Source organism: Pelodiscus sinensis, chromosome 18 (assembly GCF_052426305.1).
Source record: "Pelodiscus sinensis isolate ZL-2025 chromosome 18, ASM5242630v1, whole genome shotgun sequence".
NCBI lineage: Eukaryota > Metazoa > Chordata > Testudines > Trionychidae > Pelodiscus > Pelodiscus sinensis.
In genome coordinates, this window is record NC_143069.1 from 35,965,190 (window position 1) to 35,979,952 (window position 14,763).

A 14,763-nucleotide genomic window follows, 5' to 3' on the forward strand; every position below is an offset into this window, starting at 1 on the left:
GCCCCCCGGCACAGCCCCCCAACACCGTGCCCCCAACCCGAGCCCGGCCCCCCAGCTCAGCCCCCCAACACCGTGCCCCCTACCCGAGCCCAGCCCCCCAGTGCCCCCCGGCACAGCCCCCCAACACCGTGCCCCCAACCCGAGCCCGGCCCCCCAGTGCCCCCCGGCTCAGCCCCCCAACACCGTGCCCCCTACCCGATCCCGGCCCCCCAGTGCCCCCCGGCTCAGCCCCCCAACACCGTGCCCCCTACCCGAGCCCGGCCCCCCAGTGCTCCCCGGCACAGCCCCCCAACACCGTGCCCCCTACCCGAGCCCGGCCCCCCAGTGTCCCCCGGCACAGTCCAACACCGTGCCCCCTACACGAGCCCGGCCCCCCAGTGCCCTCCGGCACAGCCCCCCAACACCGTGCCCCCTACCCGAGCCCGGCCCCCCAGTGCCCCCGGCACAGCCCCCCAACACCGTGCCCCCTACCCGAGCCCGGCCCCCCAGTGCCCCCCGGCACAGCCCCCCAACACCGTGCCCCCTACCCGAGCCCGGCCCCCCAGTGCCCCCCGGCTCAGCCCCCCAACACCGTGCCCCCTACCCGAGCCCGGCCCCCCAGTGCCCCCCGGCTCAGCCCCCCAACACCGTGCCCCCTACCCGAGCCCAGCCCCCCAGTGCCCCCCGGCTCAGCCCCCCAACACCGTGCCCCCTACACGAGCCCGGCCCCCCAGTGCCCCCCGGCTCAGCCCCCCAACACCGTGCCCCCTACCCGAGCCCGGCCCCCCAGTGCCCTCCGGCACAGCCCCCCAACACCGTGCCCCCTACCCGAGCCCGGCCCCCCAGTGTCCCCCGGCACAGCCCAACACCGTGCCCCCTACCCGAGCCCAGCCCCCCAGTGCCCCCCGGCACAGCCCCCCAACACCGTGCCCCCTACCCGAGCCCGGCCCCCCAGTGCCCCCCGGCTCAGCCCCCCAACACCATGCCCCCTACCCGAGCCCGGCCCCCCAGTGCCCCCCGGCTCAGCCCCCCAACACCATGCCCCCTACCCGAGCCCGGCCGCCCAGCTCAGCCCCCCAACACCATGCCCCCTACCCGTGCCCGGCCCTCACCGCTCCGCGCTCCCCCACCGCTCCCCACGTCTGGATCGCGCTCCGCCGGCGGCCCAACGCTCGCCCGGCTCCCCATCCCCGCCCCGCCCCTGCCAATCCCCGCCCGGCTCCCCATCCCCGCCCCGCCCCGCCCCTGCCAATCCCCGCCCGGCTCCCCATCCCCGCCCCGCCCCTGCCAATCCCCGCCCCTCCCCGCCCCTGCCAATCCCCGCCGGCTCCCCATCCCCGCCCCTCCCCGCCCCTGCCAATCCCCGCCGGCTCCCCATCCCCGCCCCTCCCCGCCCCTGCCAATCCCCGCCGGCTCCCCATCCCCGCCCCTCCCCTGCCAATCCCCGCCGGCTCCCTATCCCCGCCCGGCTCCCCATCCCTGCCCAGGCCAATCCCCGCCCGGCTCCCTATCCCCGCCCCTGCCAATCCCCGCCCGGCTCCCCATCCCTGCCCAGGCCAATCCCCGCCGGCTCCCTATCCCCGCCCCTGCCAATCCCCGCCCGGCTCCCCATCCCTGCCCAGGCCAATCCCCGCCATTCTAGGCTACGAACGTCTCTTCCGCTTCCGGGTCCCGGGGAAGCACTTCCGGGGGAGACAAGGCCGCGATCCCGGAAAAGGGAAGTGGCAGCCGGGGGCGACGAGTATCCGAACCGCGATCCAGGCGTCCGAGTTCTCCTGTCGCCGAGGTTGGGGATTTCCGGCCCCGCCCCCGCCCCCGCCCCCGCCCGCCAGGCGTAGGGCTCAGCCGGTGGGAGCACCGGCACCAGGATCAGCCAGGACAGCCCAGGCCAGGGCCCCGCCCCCTCCCAACCCCCGAACCCACGCAGCAGCCTGGTCCTAGCTCCTCCTCCGGCCTTTGCCCTGCTTTCCAGGCTAAAGGTGCCATGCCCTCCCCGTGCCGGCTCGGGGTACGAAGGATCACAGCCAGTGTGTACATGAGGGAGGTTGTCACCCTGAAATCCCCATCCAGGGATTGGTGCAGAGCCCAGGGAAACTGAGGCACACACACACAGGGTTACCACAGGATGGTAGAACTCACGTGCACTCTTACAAGGGGAATACAATCCTCTGCTTTGTCACTTTTCTGTTCCCTTCAAGACCAAACTGAGTAGGGTCACTTTAGCTGGTGAAGTTCAGATGCACCAGTTCGTGACAGGGCATCAGTCCCCCCCCTTCCCCAGCCCAGGGACCCTCCGTTTCCCAGGTCTCATAGTGCCATGTCTCTTCACAGGCTAGACTGGATGAACGGGACCCGGCAACGGCGGAGTTGTGAGATGGTGCAGCCAGGCGGGTGCCCAGGCAGTGACTGCAGTGCTCTTGGTGAGGACTCATCCCTTGGCAAGGTGGCGGCTTGGCAACTACCCCCCGAGCTGGCCGGGCATGAGGCCCTGCAGCGCTTCCTGCTGGAAAACCAGGATCTGAAAGGTGAGGATGAATGAGTACCCTGGACTGGTACAGCACTGAAAGGGGTGGCTGGGGCCCAGTTCCCTGCAACCTGGACCTGGGCTGCAGCATGTTGCTTGGCTGACCAAGCCATACTGCCCAGTCGTGGGTCCAGTGGGGCTCGGGCAGCCTCCCAGGAAGCACCTCCAGGCAGTCAGGAGGCTCCATATGCTGCGCCCACCCCAAGCGTCAACCCTGCAGCTCCTTTTGGCCAGGATCCTCAGTCAGTGGGGGCTGTGGGTGCAGCGCAAACCTCCTGCCAGCACCTCAGCATAGGAGCCACAGGAGGGACTTGCCACTGCTTCTGGGAGCTGCTTGTAAATCTTTACCCTGAGCCCCACTCCACCCCAGCCCTGATTCCCCTCCTGCTCTCTGAACCCCTGGGTCCCAGCCCCAGAGCCTGTGCTCTCTCCCACACCCCAACCCCCTGCATCAGCCTAGAGCCACCTCCCACATTCCAACCCTAAATGGCCCCTTCAAGGATTGAACTCACAACGGTGGGTTTAGCAGGCCAATGCTCAAACCACTGAGTTATCCGTCCCCCCTGTTCCCTGTGGAGGGGGAGTGCTGTGCTACAGCTGTTATCTGCACCCTGTGTGTTTGTGTGTATGGGGGTGGGTGTGCTGCAGTTGCTCCCTGTGTGTGTGTGTGTGTGTGTGTGTGTGTATAGGGAGGGGTGGGGTGCTACAGTTGCTCTCTGTGTTTGTATGGGGTGAGGCGCTGCTGTTGCTCCGTGTGTGTGTGTGTGTGTGTGTGGATGGGGAGAGGTGGGGTGCTACAGTTGCTCTCTGTGTTTGTATGGGGTGAGGCGCTGCTGTTGCTCCCTGTGTGCGCATTGGGGGGGGAGTGGGGCAGCTCCTCTGTGTGTGTATGGGGGGGAGTGGGTGCTGGAGCTGTGCTGTGTGTAGGGAGGTGGGGCACTGTGGTTGCTCCCTGTGTGTGTATGAGGGTGGGTGCTGGAACTGCTTCCTGTGTTTTTATGGCGGGGAGTGGGCGCTGGAGCTAGTGTGTGTGTGTGTGTGTGTGTGTGGGTGTGTGTGTGTGGTGGGAAGTGGGCACTGGAACTGCTGTGTGTGGGGGGGGGAGCGGGGGCTGTGGCTGCTCCGTGTGTGTGTGGGGGGGAAGGAGCGGGGGCTGTGGCTGCTCCGTGTGTGTGTGGGGGGGGAGGAGCAGGGGCTGTGGCTGCTCCCTGTGTGTGTGTGTATGGGAAAGTAGGTGCTGCTCCCTGCTGGTCATGCTCGGGGGGGGGGGGGGGGGCAGGGGGAGGCAGCTGACAGGTTCAGAGTCCGGTCTATGACCTAGCCTGCACCTCTTTCTTGGGAAGTTGCCTTTTGCCTGGGACTGGGCCCAAGCACCATTGCAGGGGAGGCCTCTGGCCTCCGAGGCTGGGCCTGCAGGTGCCAGTCACCACAGTCCCTCTTCATGGCTCCCTGCAGGGAATCCAGCCCAGCCAGACTCGTGTGGGAGGCTTGGCCCCTTGAGTGGGCGCTGTGGGCCAGGGTATTTGCAATGCCATCCAGGAGTCTTGTCAAAAAGACCCCATTTCGGGAAAGATATGGCGACATTGGAGATGGTGCAGAGCAGCAGCCGGGATCCAGCCTGTTGAGGGAAGGCTGACCCTGGGCTTGTTTACTTTGTAGAGGAGATAGAGGGGACATGACAGGCTGTTGCAAGGAGGAGGGGAGAATTGGCCTCTGCGTCTGGGACAAGAACCAATGTGCTTAAACTGCAGATCGGCAGGGTTAGGTTGGACATGAGGGAAAACGGTCAGAGTGGCACTGTAATCAATTGCCCAGAGACGTTGTGGAGCATGTCAGACAAATGCCTGCAAGGATGGTCTAGAACAGGGATGGGCAAATTTTAGGCTGCATCCTGCCCCTTTGACCTTTTCCTCTGGCTTTCAAGGGCTTGCCCTGCTGTGGGTCTCCACACACCTCCCCACCACAAGCTCCAGCTCCTATTGGCTGTGGGTCCTGTGCCCTGGGAGCTGTGGGGGCAGAGCTGGAGGAGGAATGGGCTGCTGCTTTCAGGAGCCGTTTCAGATTAGCCCTGCCCAGATCTTTCTCTGCCCCATACCAAACTTACTCCTTGCTCCCAGAGGGAGGCGGGGAGCAAATCTGGATGAGCACCCTCTGGAGGGAGCTCACCTGGGCTGATGTGCTGCCTGTCCATGGGGCAGAGGCCATTCGACAGAGTAACCAGATGCTGCGGCAGCGCTACCAGGAGTTCGTGGGGTTCCAGGCTGTGCAGCGTGAGGAGAAAGACTTCCTGTTGCTCCGGTTCCGGGAGGCCCGGGATGTGGTGCAGAAGCTAAATGCTGAGCGGGCCGAGATGAAACGCCAGCTGGAGCAGGCCCTCCAGGAGGTGGAGCAGCTCAAGGGAAGCCAGAAGGTATCAGGAGAGCTCCCTGCCACCTCGCCAAGGGGCAGCAGGGCTTCAGGGTTGGGACACCTGCTCTCAGACATGCAGAAAGAGATCCCTGAGCCAGAGGAGGCGGACACGACGACTCTGACCCAGGAGCTGGCAGAGCCCACGATGGTGAGAGACATCTGGCCAGGGGCTCTCTCTGACCCCAGCTTCCCATTACCTGAGGTACAGAGTAGCCAACCCCAGTTGGCTGTGCTTGCTGCACCTCAGACTGTGCTGGTGAAAGGAGAAAGACTGGGGCTGGGACCCAGAGGGGCTTTCTCAGCAGGGGGGAAGCACCTTGTGGCATCTGTCCTTCACTATCCCCAGGCCCCTGGTCAAGAGACCCAGCAGCTGGAGCAACACCAGGAGGCCAGCCAAGTCCAGCAGCAGGTGCAGCCCATCAACGTGGGGCTCAAGGTAAGGGCCTGCTGGGTGTGGGAATGTTCTTCCCAATGCCCCCATCTCTTGGTGGTGGTATCTAGAATCACAGGCCTCTCACTCCCCTTAGTGTGAGGGGACCATGTCTGCCCCAGCCAGAGCTCAGCTCCCTGCCAGCTACAGCCATGGGCAGCACCAGCCCTCTCCTCAGTTTGCATGGCCGAGAGTCTGCTGGAATGACCACCAGCCCTGCTTTGCACAGCTCACATGAGACAGCCAGTGTCAGGCTCACAGGGAATGGAGACTTCAAGAGAAATGCCGGTGTTTTAGGGCCTGAACTCCAGTTCCTAGCTGCCCTGCATCTCACAGCGCACTTCTCCCAGCGCTGGGGAGCCAGCGCAACTAAGCTCCCCTGGCCTTAGGGCAAGCCCCAATAGCTTCTCTCCTCCGGGCTGCTCCTTAGTATGGACATGTAGAAGTGCAACCCACTCCTGCGGCTGGAGACCGTCCCAACACACACTGCCTGAGGGCGTCCCAACACACACTGCCTCTAACACCAAGGCCTTGAGAGCGTTTCCCAGCATGGGCACGGATTGCTCCTGTGCATGCACGTCACAAAGCTGGGCATGACTAGTGTGAGGCTGGCACTCACTGGACACTCGCCAGGAGGATATCTGGAGTGTGAACCCCAGCACCAGGGGCTCTCTAATGCCTCTGCCAGTTGGCAGGATCTCTTCAGCGTGCCAGCCACACAGCCTCACTGCATCTGGGGCTGAGCCTTGGGCTCCAGCCTGCTGGAGCCACACCATGAGCACTGACTCCTAGTCAGAGAGGCGGATGCAGGGAGTGATGCCCCCAGGCAGGACTTGCAGGGAGTCCAGGCAGCATTTGCAGAAAAGAGTCGGGGCAAGAGGCACCTTGAACCCGGCATGTAGTGTCTTTGGGCTCACACAGAGAAATCAGAACAATTTGCTGCCAGCCAAGTGGGCCCCACTTGAGGCTGACTTGCCCCATTCTGTGTCAGGTGAGAGCCAGGCACTTTATCCCCTGCTTGCTGCCTCCAGGCCTGGGTTCCCCACAGAGATGGGGGCTAAATATCAGCAGGTTCCACCCTGCTTCCTATCTCCTGAACAGCCCAAGAGCCAGCTTCCCTTACTTTGCATTGCTTCGGCAGGATGGGGTAAGGGGAAACTGAGGTATGATGCAGGGTCAGAAAAATCTCATTTGGGGATCAGGGATGTTTGAGGCAAGTGGGGAGGGGGCAGCAGGGCCCCCTCCCTGTTCCTGGGAGGGGGGATGGACACCTTTCATGGGGTGCCTTGTGCAGGGCAGGGACAGCTTGATTTTTCATGGTATTGGGCTGGTTGCACTCAGCTGGGGCCATTTCCTGGGAGCAGGTGAGGGGGGAGCATGCTCAGCTGGGGGCTGGCTGTGTTCAGCCACGGGCCAGTTCCTGGGGCAGGGTGATGCTGGTGTGCTCGGCTGGGGCTGTTTCCTGGGAGTGGGTGAGGGGAGTGGGGCATGCTCAGCCAGGGACTGGCTTGCAGGGCAGGGCTGGTTCCTGGGATGGGGTTTGCCATTGCAGGAGTCATGGCTCAGTGGTACCGGTGTCATTAGCAGGAGAATGGGGTGCAGCTGGAGAGGCCTGTGGAGCTGGAAACCCTGCAGGGCAGTGGGGACAGCAGGTAAGAGCAGCTTATGTATTGGAGGGAATGATAGTGAGACTGGGAAGCTCTTTCACTGCTGGGGCCTGGCTCCCCTTTGCCCTGATGTGGTTGGGCAGCCCTTCCCCTGCTGGGAAGTAGATGGGGCAGGTTCTGCAGATGGCACCACAGGGGGCATGTCTGTACGATGAGGCTGGCAGGGAGGGTAATGGAGGGGAGCAGAGCCTCCTGCTGCTGGGCACTCCTCACCACCCTGCCTGTCCTTTCAGAGCCAGTAGCAGTCGGGAGGCAGCCGAGCTGTTGCAGAGGCGGCTGAAGGAGGCAGAGGAGGAGTAAGTCGCTTGGACCAGTGCTGGCACCTGCTTGTGTATTAGGGGCCAGTGCAGGGGTTTGGGGCAGGGGGGAGAAAGGTGCTTGGCACTTAAGGAGGTGGGTCACTTGTGTGCAGGCTAGTTTGGCTGGGGGTGGGGCTGGATTGGTGAGAGGGGGTGGGACAATTTGTGTGGGGGCTGACAGAGGGGTGCTGGACACAGGTAAGACATGGGCCAGCTGGGAGAGGGGTGCAGGATACCCGAGAGGGGGGCAGCATGTCTGCTCTCCACTCAATGGGCTGTCTGGCAGGAGCACAGGGCTGAAGCAGAAGCTGGCAGCTGTGCAGGATGAGGTGGCCACGCTGGCAGCCAGGGCACAGGATGCAGAACAGCAGGTGCAGGCCCTGAGGAAACAGCTGGAGGTAACATTTCCCTGTGGGGCCACCGAGCCCAGCCCTGGCAGGGTCCCTGGCTCCCCCTTTCCCTGGGGCAGCCATGCTGCTCTATTGCCTTTATGCCAGGGAGGAGAGACTTCTCCAGACTGCAGGGATGGGTGCTGAGTGTGCTCCAGCCAGATTATCCTTTGCAGCAGCCCCGGCTTGGCAGAGACGCCTGTGGTGAGACCCACTAGTACCCCAGCCCTCGGCTTTGCTGCCTTGCAGTGCTTGGGCTCCCACTGGAAGGGCTGCTCCCCCTTGAAATGGGTCAGCTGCAGCCAGCCCTCCAGCAACCCCTAGATGTGACACCCTTGCCCACCTCAATCCTTGCCAGGATCCGCTTTCTAACCCTTCTGCCCCTAGCCATGGGATTGCAACCTCCAGTCAATTAGTCACTACCAGGCATGTGGGTTGTAACGTCAGCAGGGTATCCCCCCAGTCGCCACACGGATGGACACATCCACCTCCCGCTCCCTCCAGGGAGTTAGGAAGTGGGAAAGGGGGAGCTCCCACAGCAGGAAGAGGGTGGGAGGAGGGCTCTGTCAGCCTCAGCATCTCTCTGGATCTGGGCTCCCCAGGCTGTGTAGCCAGGGCTCATGTGGGCTTCTTTCCCTCATGGCAGCAGATGACGGAGGACAGGGCCTCGGTGAAAGCCCAGGTGACTTCCCTACTGGGGGAGCTGCAGGAGAGTCAGAGCCGGCTGGAGGCCTGTGTACTGGAGAAGAAGGATCTGGAGGGGAAGTGAGTGTGTACAGCTGTGAATCTCCCCTCACCTGAGGCTGGCAGCATAGCAGTTTGGCTGCAGCCCCTGACCTGTCCCAGGAGGCTGGGAGCAGGATGCAGGCCTTGGCCAGTGAGGGGCTGGATTCTTCTGCTAATGCCAATATTTCTTGCCAGAGCCCAGGCTGCTGCAGAGCAGGGCCGCCGGCTGGCTGGGGAAGCTGAGGCGCTGCACAAGCAGCACAGTGTGCAGGTAGACCAGTTGCGCATGCAGGCCCAGAACCTAGAGGCAGCGCTGCGAGTGGAGAGGCAGAGCGCCACAGAGGAGAAGTGAGTGGGGTGGGGACCTGGGTGCCTGTGAGTGTGTGTTGGGGGGGCGGGGCATGAAGCTGCTCTGCTGACCTCCCTGTTCTTGCATAGGCGGAAGCTGGCCCAGCTGCAGGCTGCCTATCACCAGCTCTTCCAGGAGTACGATTCCCACATGAAATCTAGCCTCGACCAGGAAAAGAGGAGCCAGGTGGGTTTAGGGCTGGTGTGTGGGAAAGGGGGGTGGGGGGGGTCTACCTAGCTGGGTCCTTCTCTGCCCCCCAGTGCCCTGTAGCTCAGGGCAGGATCTGCTCCCACTCAGGGCATGGAGCTTCACCTGGAGGAGCTATTGCAGCAGCTGCAGCAGGCAGAGGAGGCACTGGTAGCCAAGCAGGAGCTGATTGACAAGCTGAAGGAGGAGACAGAGCAGCACAAGACCTTGCTGGAGACCATCCCGGTGCTGAAGGCTCAGGTGGGGGTAACAGCATGGTTGCTGAAGGCCTAGGTGCGGGTAGGGATGTGAACGACTAGTCGACTATCCCATAAGCCAGGGCTGGCCAACCCGCAGCTCATGAGCCACATGCGGCTCCCCCCCTTAAATTGCGGCTTGCAAAGCCACCCCTGCGCTCCTAAAAACAGCCCCCTTGGGCTCCCTGTCTGGCATGGCGAAGCAAAATGGCAAATGTGTCTGGTGGTTTTTTGTTTTTGTTTTTTGCTCAACATTTTCCCCTCTGCCTGTGCACTATATCCCCAACGATTGTGGCTCTTTGCAGGGGTGGCCAACCCATTAAAGGTAATGAGCAAATGCTTATCAGATAGTTGACACCCTTATTAACTAGTTGCTTTCCCCTTCTTGCTGCTTCTATCAGAAAGAGACAGCAAGGTGTGGAGCCCAGGATCAGCTGCAGTGCTGCCTTGAAATGTTGCAGGGAGGATGGGCCCTGTGCTCCCTGCAGCGCTTTTGCCTTTGAAGTGTAGCAGCAGCCCGGCTGCATCTAGACTGGCATGATTTTGCGGAAATACTTTTAATGGAAATGTTTTTCCGTTAAGTATTTGCACAAAAGAGCGTCTATATTGGCAAGTGCCTTTGCGCAAAAGATTTGCTTTTGCGCAAAAGCATCTGTGCCCAGTATAGACGCAGTTTTGCGCAAGAAAGCTCCGGCGGCCATTTTCGCCATCGGGGCTTTCTTATGCAAAAAAATTCCTGTCCCTGTCTACACTGGCCCTCTTGCGCAAGAACACTTGCCCAAGAGGGCTTTTTCCCCGAGTGGGAGTGTCAGAGTTCTTGCGCAAGAACACTGACAATCTTACATTCTTGCGCAAATTCTCGCGGCCAGTTTAGACAGCTGACAAGATTTTGTGCAAAAGCAGATGCTTTTGCGCAAAATCTTGCCAGTCTAGATGCACCCCCCTGGTGCTGTTGCTACACTTTAAAGGTGGAGGTAGCCTTATGGATTATTCAATTCTACATCCCTAGGTGGGGAGGTAGCCATGTAGTTGCTGGATACCCAGGTGTGGGCAGGTGCATGGAGTTAGGGTGGGGAGGGGTGGTAGTAGCTAGGTGGTCATTGAAGGCCCAGTGCCAAAGGGGAAGGGACAGGGTGCAGGAATGCAAGGAGGGGGACATGTGGTCGCTGAAGGTCACTGGCACCTCCCTGGCAGGCTGATATCTACAAAGCGGATTTCCTGGCAGAGCGTGAGGCCCGGGAGAAGCTGCACGAGCAGCGAGAGGCTCTGCAGGAGCAGCTAGAACAGCTGCGGCGGGACTATGACAAGCTGAAGGCAGACACGGAGGGAGCCACCTGGTGAGCACAGCTCAAGGCTGCATCTGCCCTGTGGCCTGGGAACCTTGTGGCTGCTTCGGCCTTGGGTTTCCATGGGAGCTGCTGGTGCCCAGCCCCAGCCATTCCTGCAGCCTTGAGGGTTTGAGCTCTACTCAATGCTTACGGGGGAGGGAGAAGGGCTGCTGAAAGTTCTGCTGACCCCCACTCCTCTTCTTGCTGTTTGGTGAAGGGCTCTGATGGAAGAGATGAGGAACCGCCATTCGGAGGGGCGCCCGCCTGTCCCACAGCCTGGTGAGTCATGCTGTGGCCCTGGCCAGTGGGGGTGCTGAGTTGGGAAGGAGCTATTGGGACAGTCCTGGGGGGGGGGGGGGTACTGATCAAGGGGACACTAACTTGCTCTCTCTCCTTAGCTTACAACATGGCTCCAGGGACTTTCCAGCCCGTGCCGGCAGCAGGGCGCAGGCGCAGCATCCCTGAGGAGCAGCCAGATTTCTGCTGCCCCAAGTGCCAGTACCAGGCCCCGGATATGGACACGCTGCAGATCCATGTGATGGACTGTATCAAGTGATGCCTGGCAGGTGGCGGCACCTGGGCATGGGAGGGAAGGGGCAGAGCCTAGCCTGCTTCCCCCCTCCAGCATGTGCTGCTCTCTAAATGGGGTCATAGCTGCCTTGAGCCAGTGGGAAGGGCCAGTCTATGGGTAGTGGGGGGAAGGGGCAGGCTTTGCACCACTGTCTTTGCCTTACCTAAAACTGAATGTACATGATCTGCTGTAATTCAGAAATTTGCCAGTCTAGAGCCTGACAGCCAAGGGGGGAGGAAGGAGGCAGGTGGGCTGGAACCATTTGTATGGGGCAGAAGGGAGGGACTGTGAAAGCCACTGAACTAAACTTCCACCCATGCAGAGAATGGAAATAACTTCAAACCAAAAGCTCTTTCTCCCAGCACCTATGGGGAGATGATGTGATGGGGAGGTTTCACTGCTCAGCTCCTTTGGAAGCACCTTACTGTTCCTCCTGCAGCACTTGCAGGGTGTGATTGAGCAAACAGACTCCCCTGCTCAGCTTCAGGCTGCCACAGTATCTCTGCTTCCCTTCTGTACTGTGCACAGGTTAGTGAATGTTACTGTCACTGCTGCTCCCAGGCAGACTCCTGCCTTCATGTCAAGCCTATTAAACCTGTCTCTGGAGGGAGGGATGTTTGTGGCTCATGCCTTGTTTGGCTAGAGCAAGAGAGGCACTAGGCAGCTATGAATCGAAAACCATTTCTCTAGGGCAGGGGTGGGGAACCTTTTTTGGGTCACGGTCTGCTGGCCCACAGAAAAAAGATCAATTGGGGGCTACACACAAATTAGAAGCAAAAAACCAAATTAACTCCCTGCTATGTGTCTCGACTGAGGAGAAAGACACTCCACATTCCCTTTGCACACTAGAGCCTAGGAGTGCCCAGACTTGCAGTGTGGGTTCCAGCTCTGTGATGGGGCCATGATGGCTGGAGCCATCAGCAGCAACTCCCCATTGCTAGGGAGGGAAACCTAGGAGGCTGTGTCTGGGCCTTAAGGTCCCCACCCCTGCTCTAGGATCTGGCCTTTGACAGAATTCCTGTGCTAGTGTCATACTATGGAGAACCCTCCCTGAAAGTACCTGGTGTTTTCTATACTCCAAGCTTGTCACACAGAGCCTGTTTGCCTTCCTCTGCTAGCTGAGAACAGGACTCCCCCCTCACCCTCCCCAACCAGCAGAGCTGTAACAAAAGGCAGGGAGAGAAGGTGCCAAGTGAATTTCACTATTGATTAATCCCCACTGCAGCTGGTTCTCACATTCTAGGAGAGGGTTGTTTTCCCGCTCTGAATTTGTTGACCACCTAGTGGGGTGAACAGCAGGGCCACCAGGCATGGGCTGGGTTGCCCTGCCCCCCCACTGAAGGCGCTTCTGTTGAGGTAGCAGCAGGACTACCAGCTGTACTGGGGAGTTGCACTTTGTGGCCTTGATTGCTGTTGGGGCCCTTCCTGCACTGCTCTGGTTTAAAATCAGCCTTTGCACACCAACAACAGGAGGCTGCCCTCAGGGGCCATGGGGAAGCCAGTTGCTCCTAAGGTAACAAGACAACGAGCTGAGTTGTGACTAGTCTGAGAGGGGCAAGGGCAGGCTGCCTTCAGTCATTGCATGGGTAGGGGAAAGAGGAGAGAAGAGCAGATGGAGCCAGGGGGAGGAACTGGCTGGAACCTACGGCCAGTGTTCTCTCTCATTGTGTACTGAGGCATAACAAAGCCTGATGGCTAAAATGGCCTGCAGAGCTTTCTTGCGCAAGAGCGTCTACACTGGCACGGATGCTTTTGCGCAAAAGAAAATGCCAGTATAGATGCTCTCTTGTGCAAATACTTTTAACGGAAAAACTTTTCCATTAAAAGTATTTGTGCAAAATCATGCCAGTCTAGACGCAGTCCTAGTGTGTCCTCCAGCTCCATGCTGCAGCAGGTAGGCACTCCTGCTCAGGGATGCCAGCAACCCCACAACAGATAGGCCTCAATGCTGGCTTCGTTGGGGCCTTTTACCTCATGTAGCCTGCCCACTGTGCAAAGCAGATGCAGGGCTCTCCTCCCAGCTGTGTGCGAAAGAGGCCTCTCCCCACTGAGCACAGCTACCCCTCTGCAGCAGGAAGTACAAAGAGAAATCACTAGCTGCTGCATTGGCCTGGAAAGGGAATTCTGGTCTCAACACTTCCATAAGCCAGCACTGAGGATAACAATCCTTCAGCAAGACACTTCCCAAGGCCTGGCAGCAGCAGTGCACCCCTTGCAAGTGGCAGCTGTAGCCAAGGTGTGAGGCATTTACCTCCATCAGCCATGAGAGGAATGAGCTCAAGAGGGCCTTCCAAGGCTGCATGCAAGCACCATTCATCCTGCTGTCGCACCTAGCTGGTCTGACCCAGCTGAAGGCCCCTCTGAGCTAGAGCTGTTACATGGAACTCTGCCAGTCTCCTCTTTGCCTCCCCTCAGCAGCTCCAGGTTCCTGAGGAAAGCTCTTTAAGGCCCAACACTGGCTATTCCTGGTTCCCCATCAATCAGGCACTCAGCACTTACTGTCACTTTCTACCCCTCACCAGGTAGCCACTGTGCTGCTGTTCCCTGACTGCTCCCCCTTGCTGCAGTCCAGTGCATGACTGACAGTGCTCCTGCAGCCCTTGCACATGAGCAAGCCCCTCTACTCCATTTCCATTCTGCAGCCTGCCCTGCTCCAGTGGCAGCAAGCAGGCTGGAAACCATAGGATGAGCAGAGCTCCAGCCTTGAGAGAAAGGAAATCCAGAGCCTGTGTTCAGAGTCAGTATCTAGCGCCAACCCTCCCCCCCCCCCCACCATTACCTCAAGTCCTGCAAGGCTCTTGGGCTACAGTGCTGCCCTGTCTCCACACACTCAGTTTGGGCAGGCAAACCCTCCCCTCTCAGCTCTGCCCTGCTTCCTTTTCCACTGAGATATTTGCTCCCTGCTAGAGTCTGGCACTAACTAGCACACATTCCTTTTAATGCTATGATCTGATTTCCTGTGTCCTACTGGGCAGGAGGGTCTGTGCATGTGCCTGAGACTGTCAGCCATTTAAAATGACACTTCATGTACCCTTCCACAGGAGATAGCTTGAAAAAGAGCTTAGGGTACTCCACAGGACAAAGTTCCCAAGTACATTTTCCTGGGTTCAGAAAAGGGGTTTTGCATACCACCCAAGGTCAGGGAATCTGTGACCTTGGGGAGTTTTTAAGCAGAAGCCTATAGAGGCAAGGCATTTTTAAAAGTCCCCCACCTTCTGCGCTCAAAGTGCCAGGGTGGGGAACAGCCTGACAGGAACTGACTGGCCGGGAAAGGCCCCACTCCTTTCCAGAGCAGTGGCTAGAACCCAGGAGTCCTAGCTCTCTGCCCCAGCCGAATTCAGGTGCAACCTGGGGTCAGTAGGGGAGAGAATGAAAGAATTGGGGGTCACCAAATGAAATTAATAGGCAGCAGGCTTAAAACAAACAAAAGGAAGTTTTTCTTCGCTCAGTGCACAGACAACCTGTGGAACTCCTTGCCAGGAGATGCAGTGAAGGCTAGATGACTATTAGCCAGGATCGGTAGGAATGGTGTCCCTAGCCTCTGTTTCTCTGGAGGTGGGGATTACATGAGGATTACCTGTTGTGATCCCTCTCTCTGGGGCATCTGGTATTGGCTATGATCGGCAGATGGGATACTGGGCTAGATGGA

General features: G+C 59.9%; 2 protein-coding genes across 9 annotated transcripts in view; one reads left to right on the plus strand and one right to left on the minus strand.

The window, feature by feature from the left end:
* Positions 1 to 1,652, minus strand: part of G6PD (glucose-6-phosphate dehydrogenase) — a 13,405-nt gene extending 11,753 nt beyond the window's left edge. Inside the window, exon 1 of one of the 3 annotated variants that reach the window (XM_075916580.2) lies at positions 1,631 to 1,652. Coding sequence is in view for 1 of the 3 variants with exons in the window: in XM_075916578.2 (XP_075772693.1) it covers positions 1,092 to 1,206 (115 nt within the window). In the remaining 2 variants the exon portion in view is untranslated. Of the gene's footprint in view, positions 1 to 1,074; positions 1,225 to 1,630 lie in introns of those variants that run through there. The other 2 variants (XM_075916578.2, XM_075916579.2) reach the window with 2 other exon arrangements.
* IKBKG (inhibitor of nuclear factor kappa B kinase regulatory subunit gamma) lies at positions 1,635 to 11,724 on the plus strand. Of its 6 annotated transcripts, none has more exons than XM_006130061.5 (14): positions 1,635 to 1,765; positions 2,311 to 2,504; positions 4,702 to 5,060; positions 5,259 to 5,348; positions 6,927 to 6,994; positions 7,243 to 7,305; positions 7,595 to 7,706; positions 8,344 to 8,462; positions 8,619 to 8,771; positions 8,862 to 8,958; positions 9,070 to 9,219; positions 10,410 to 10,552; positions 10,761 to 10,822; positions 10,942 to 11,724. In XM_006130061.5, the coding sequence occupies exons 2-14, from the start codon at positions 2,321 to 2,323 to the stop codon at positions 11,097 to 11,099; spliced, it is 1,758 nt and encodes a 585-aa protein (XP_006130123.2). In that variant the 5' UTR covers positions 1,635 to 1,765; positions 2,311 to 2,320; the 3' UTR covers positions 11,100 to 11,724. The 6 variants fall into 6 exon arrangements, with proteins under 6 accessions (XP_006130123.2, XP_014432515.2, XP_025043988.2 ...); XM_014577029.4 differs by having other exon boundaries at positions 8,347 to 8,462; XM_025188203.3 differs by having other exon boundaries at positions 6,930 to 6,994.
* Positions 11,725 to 14,763: the final 3,039 nt, after the last annotated feature.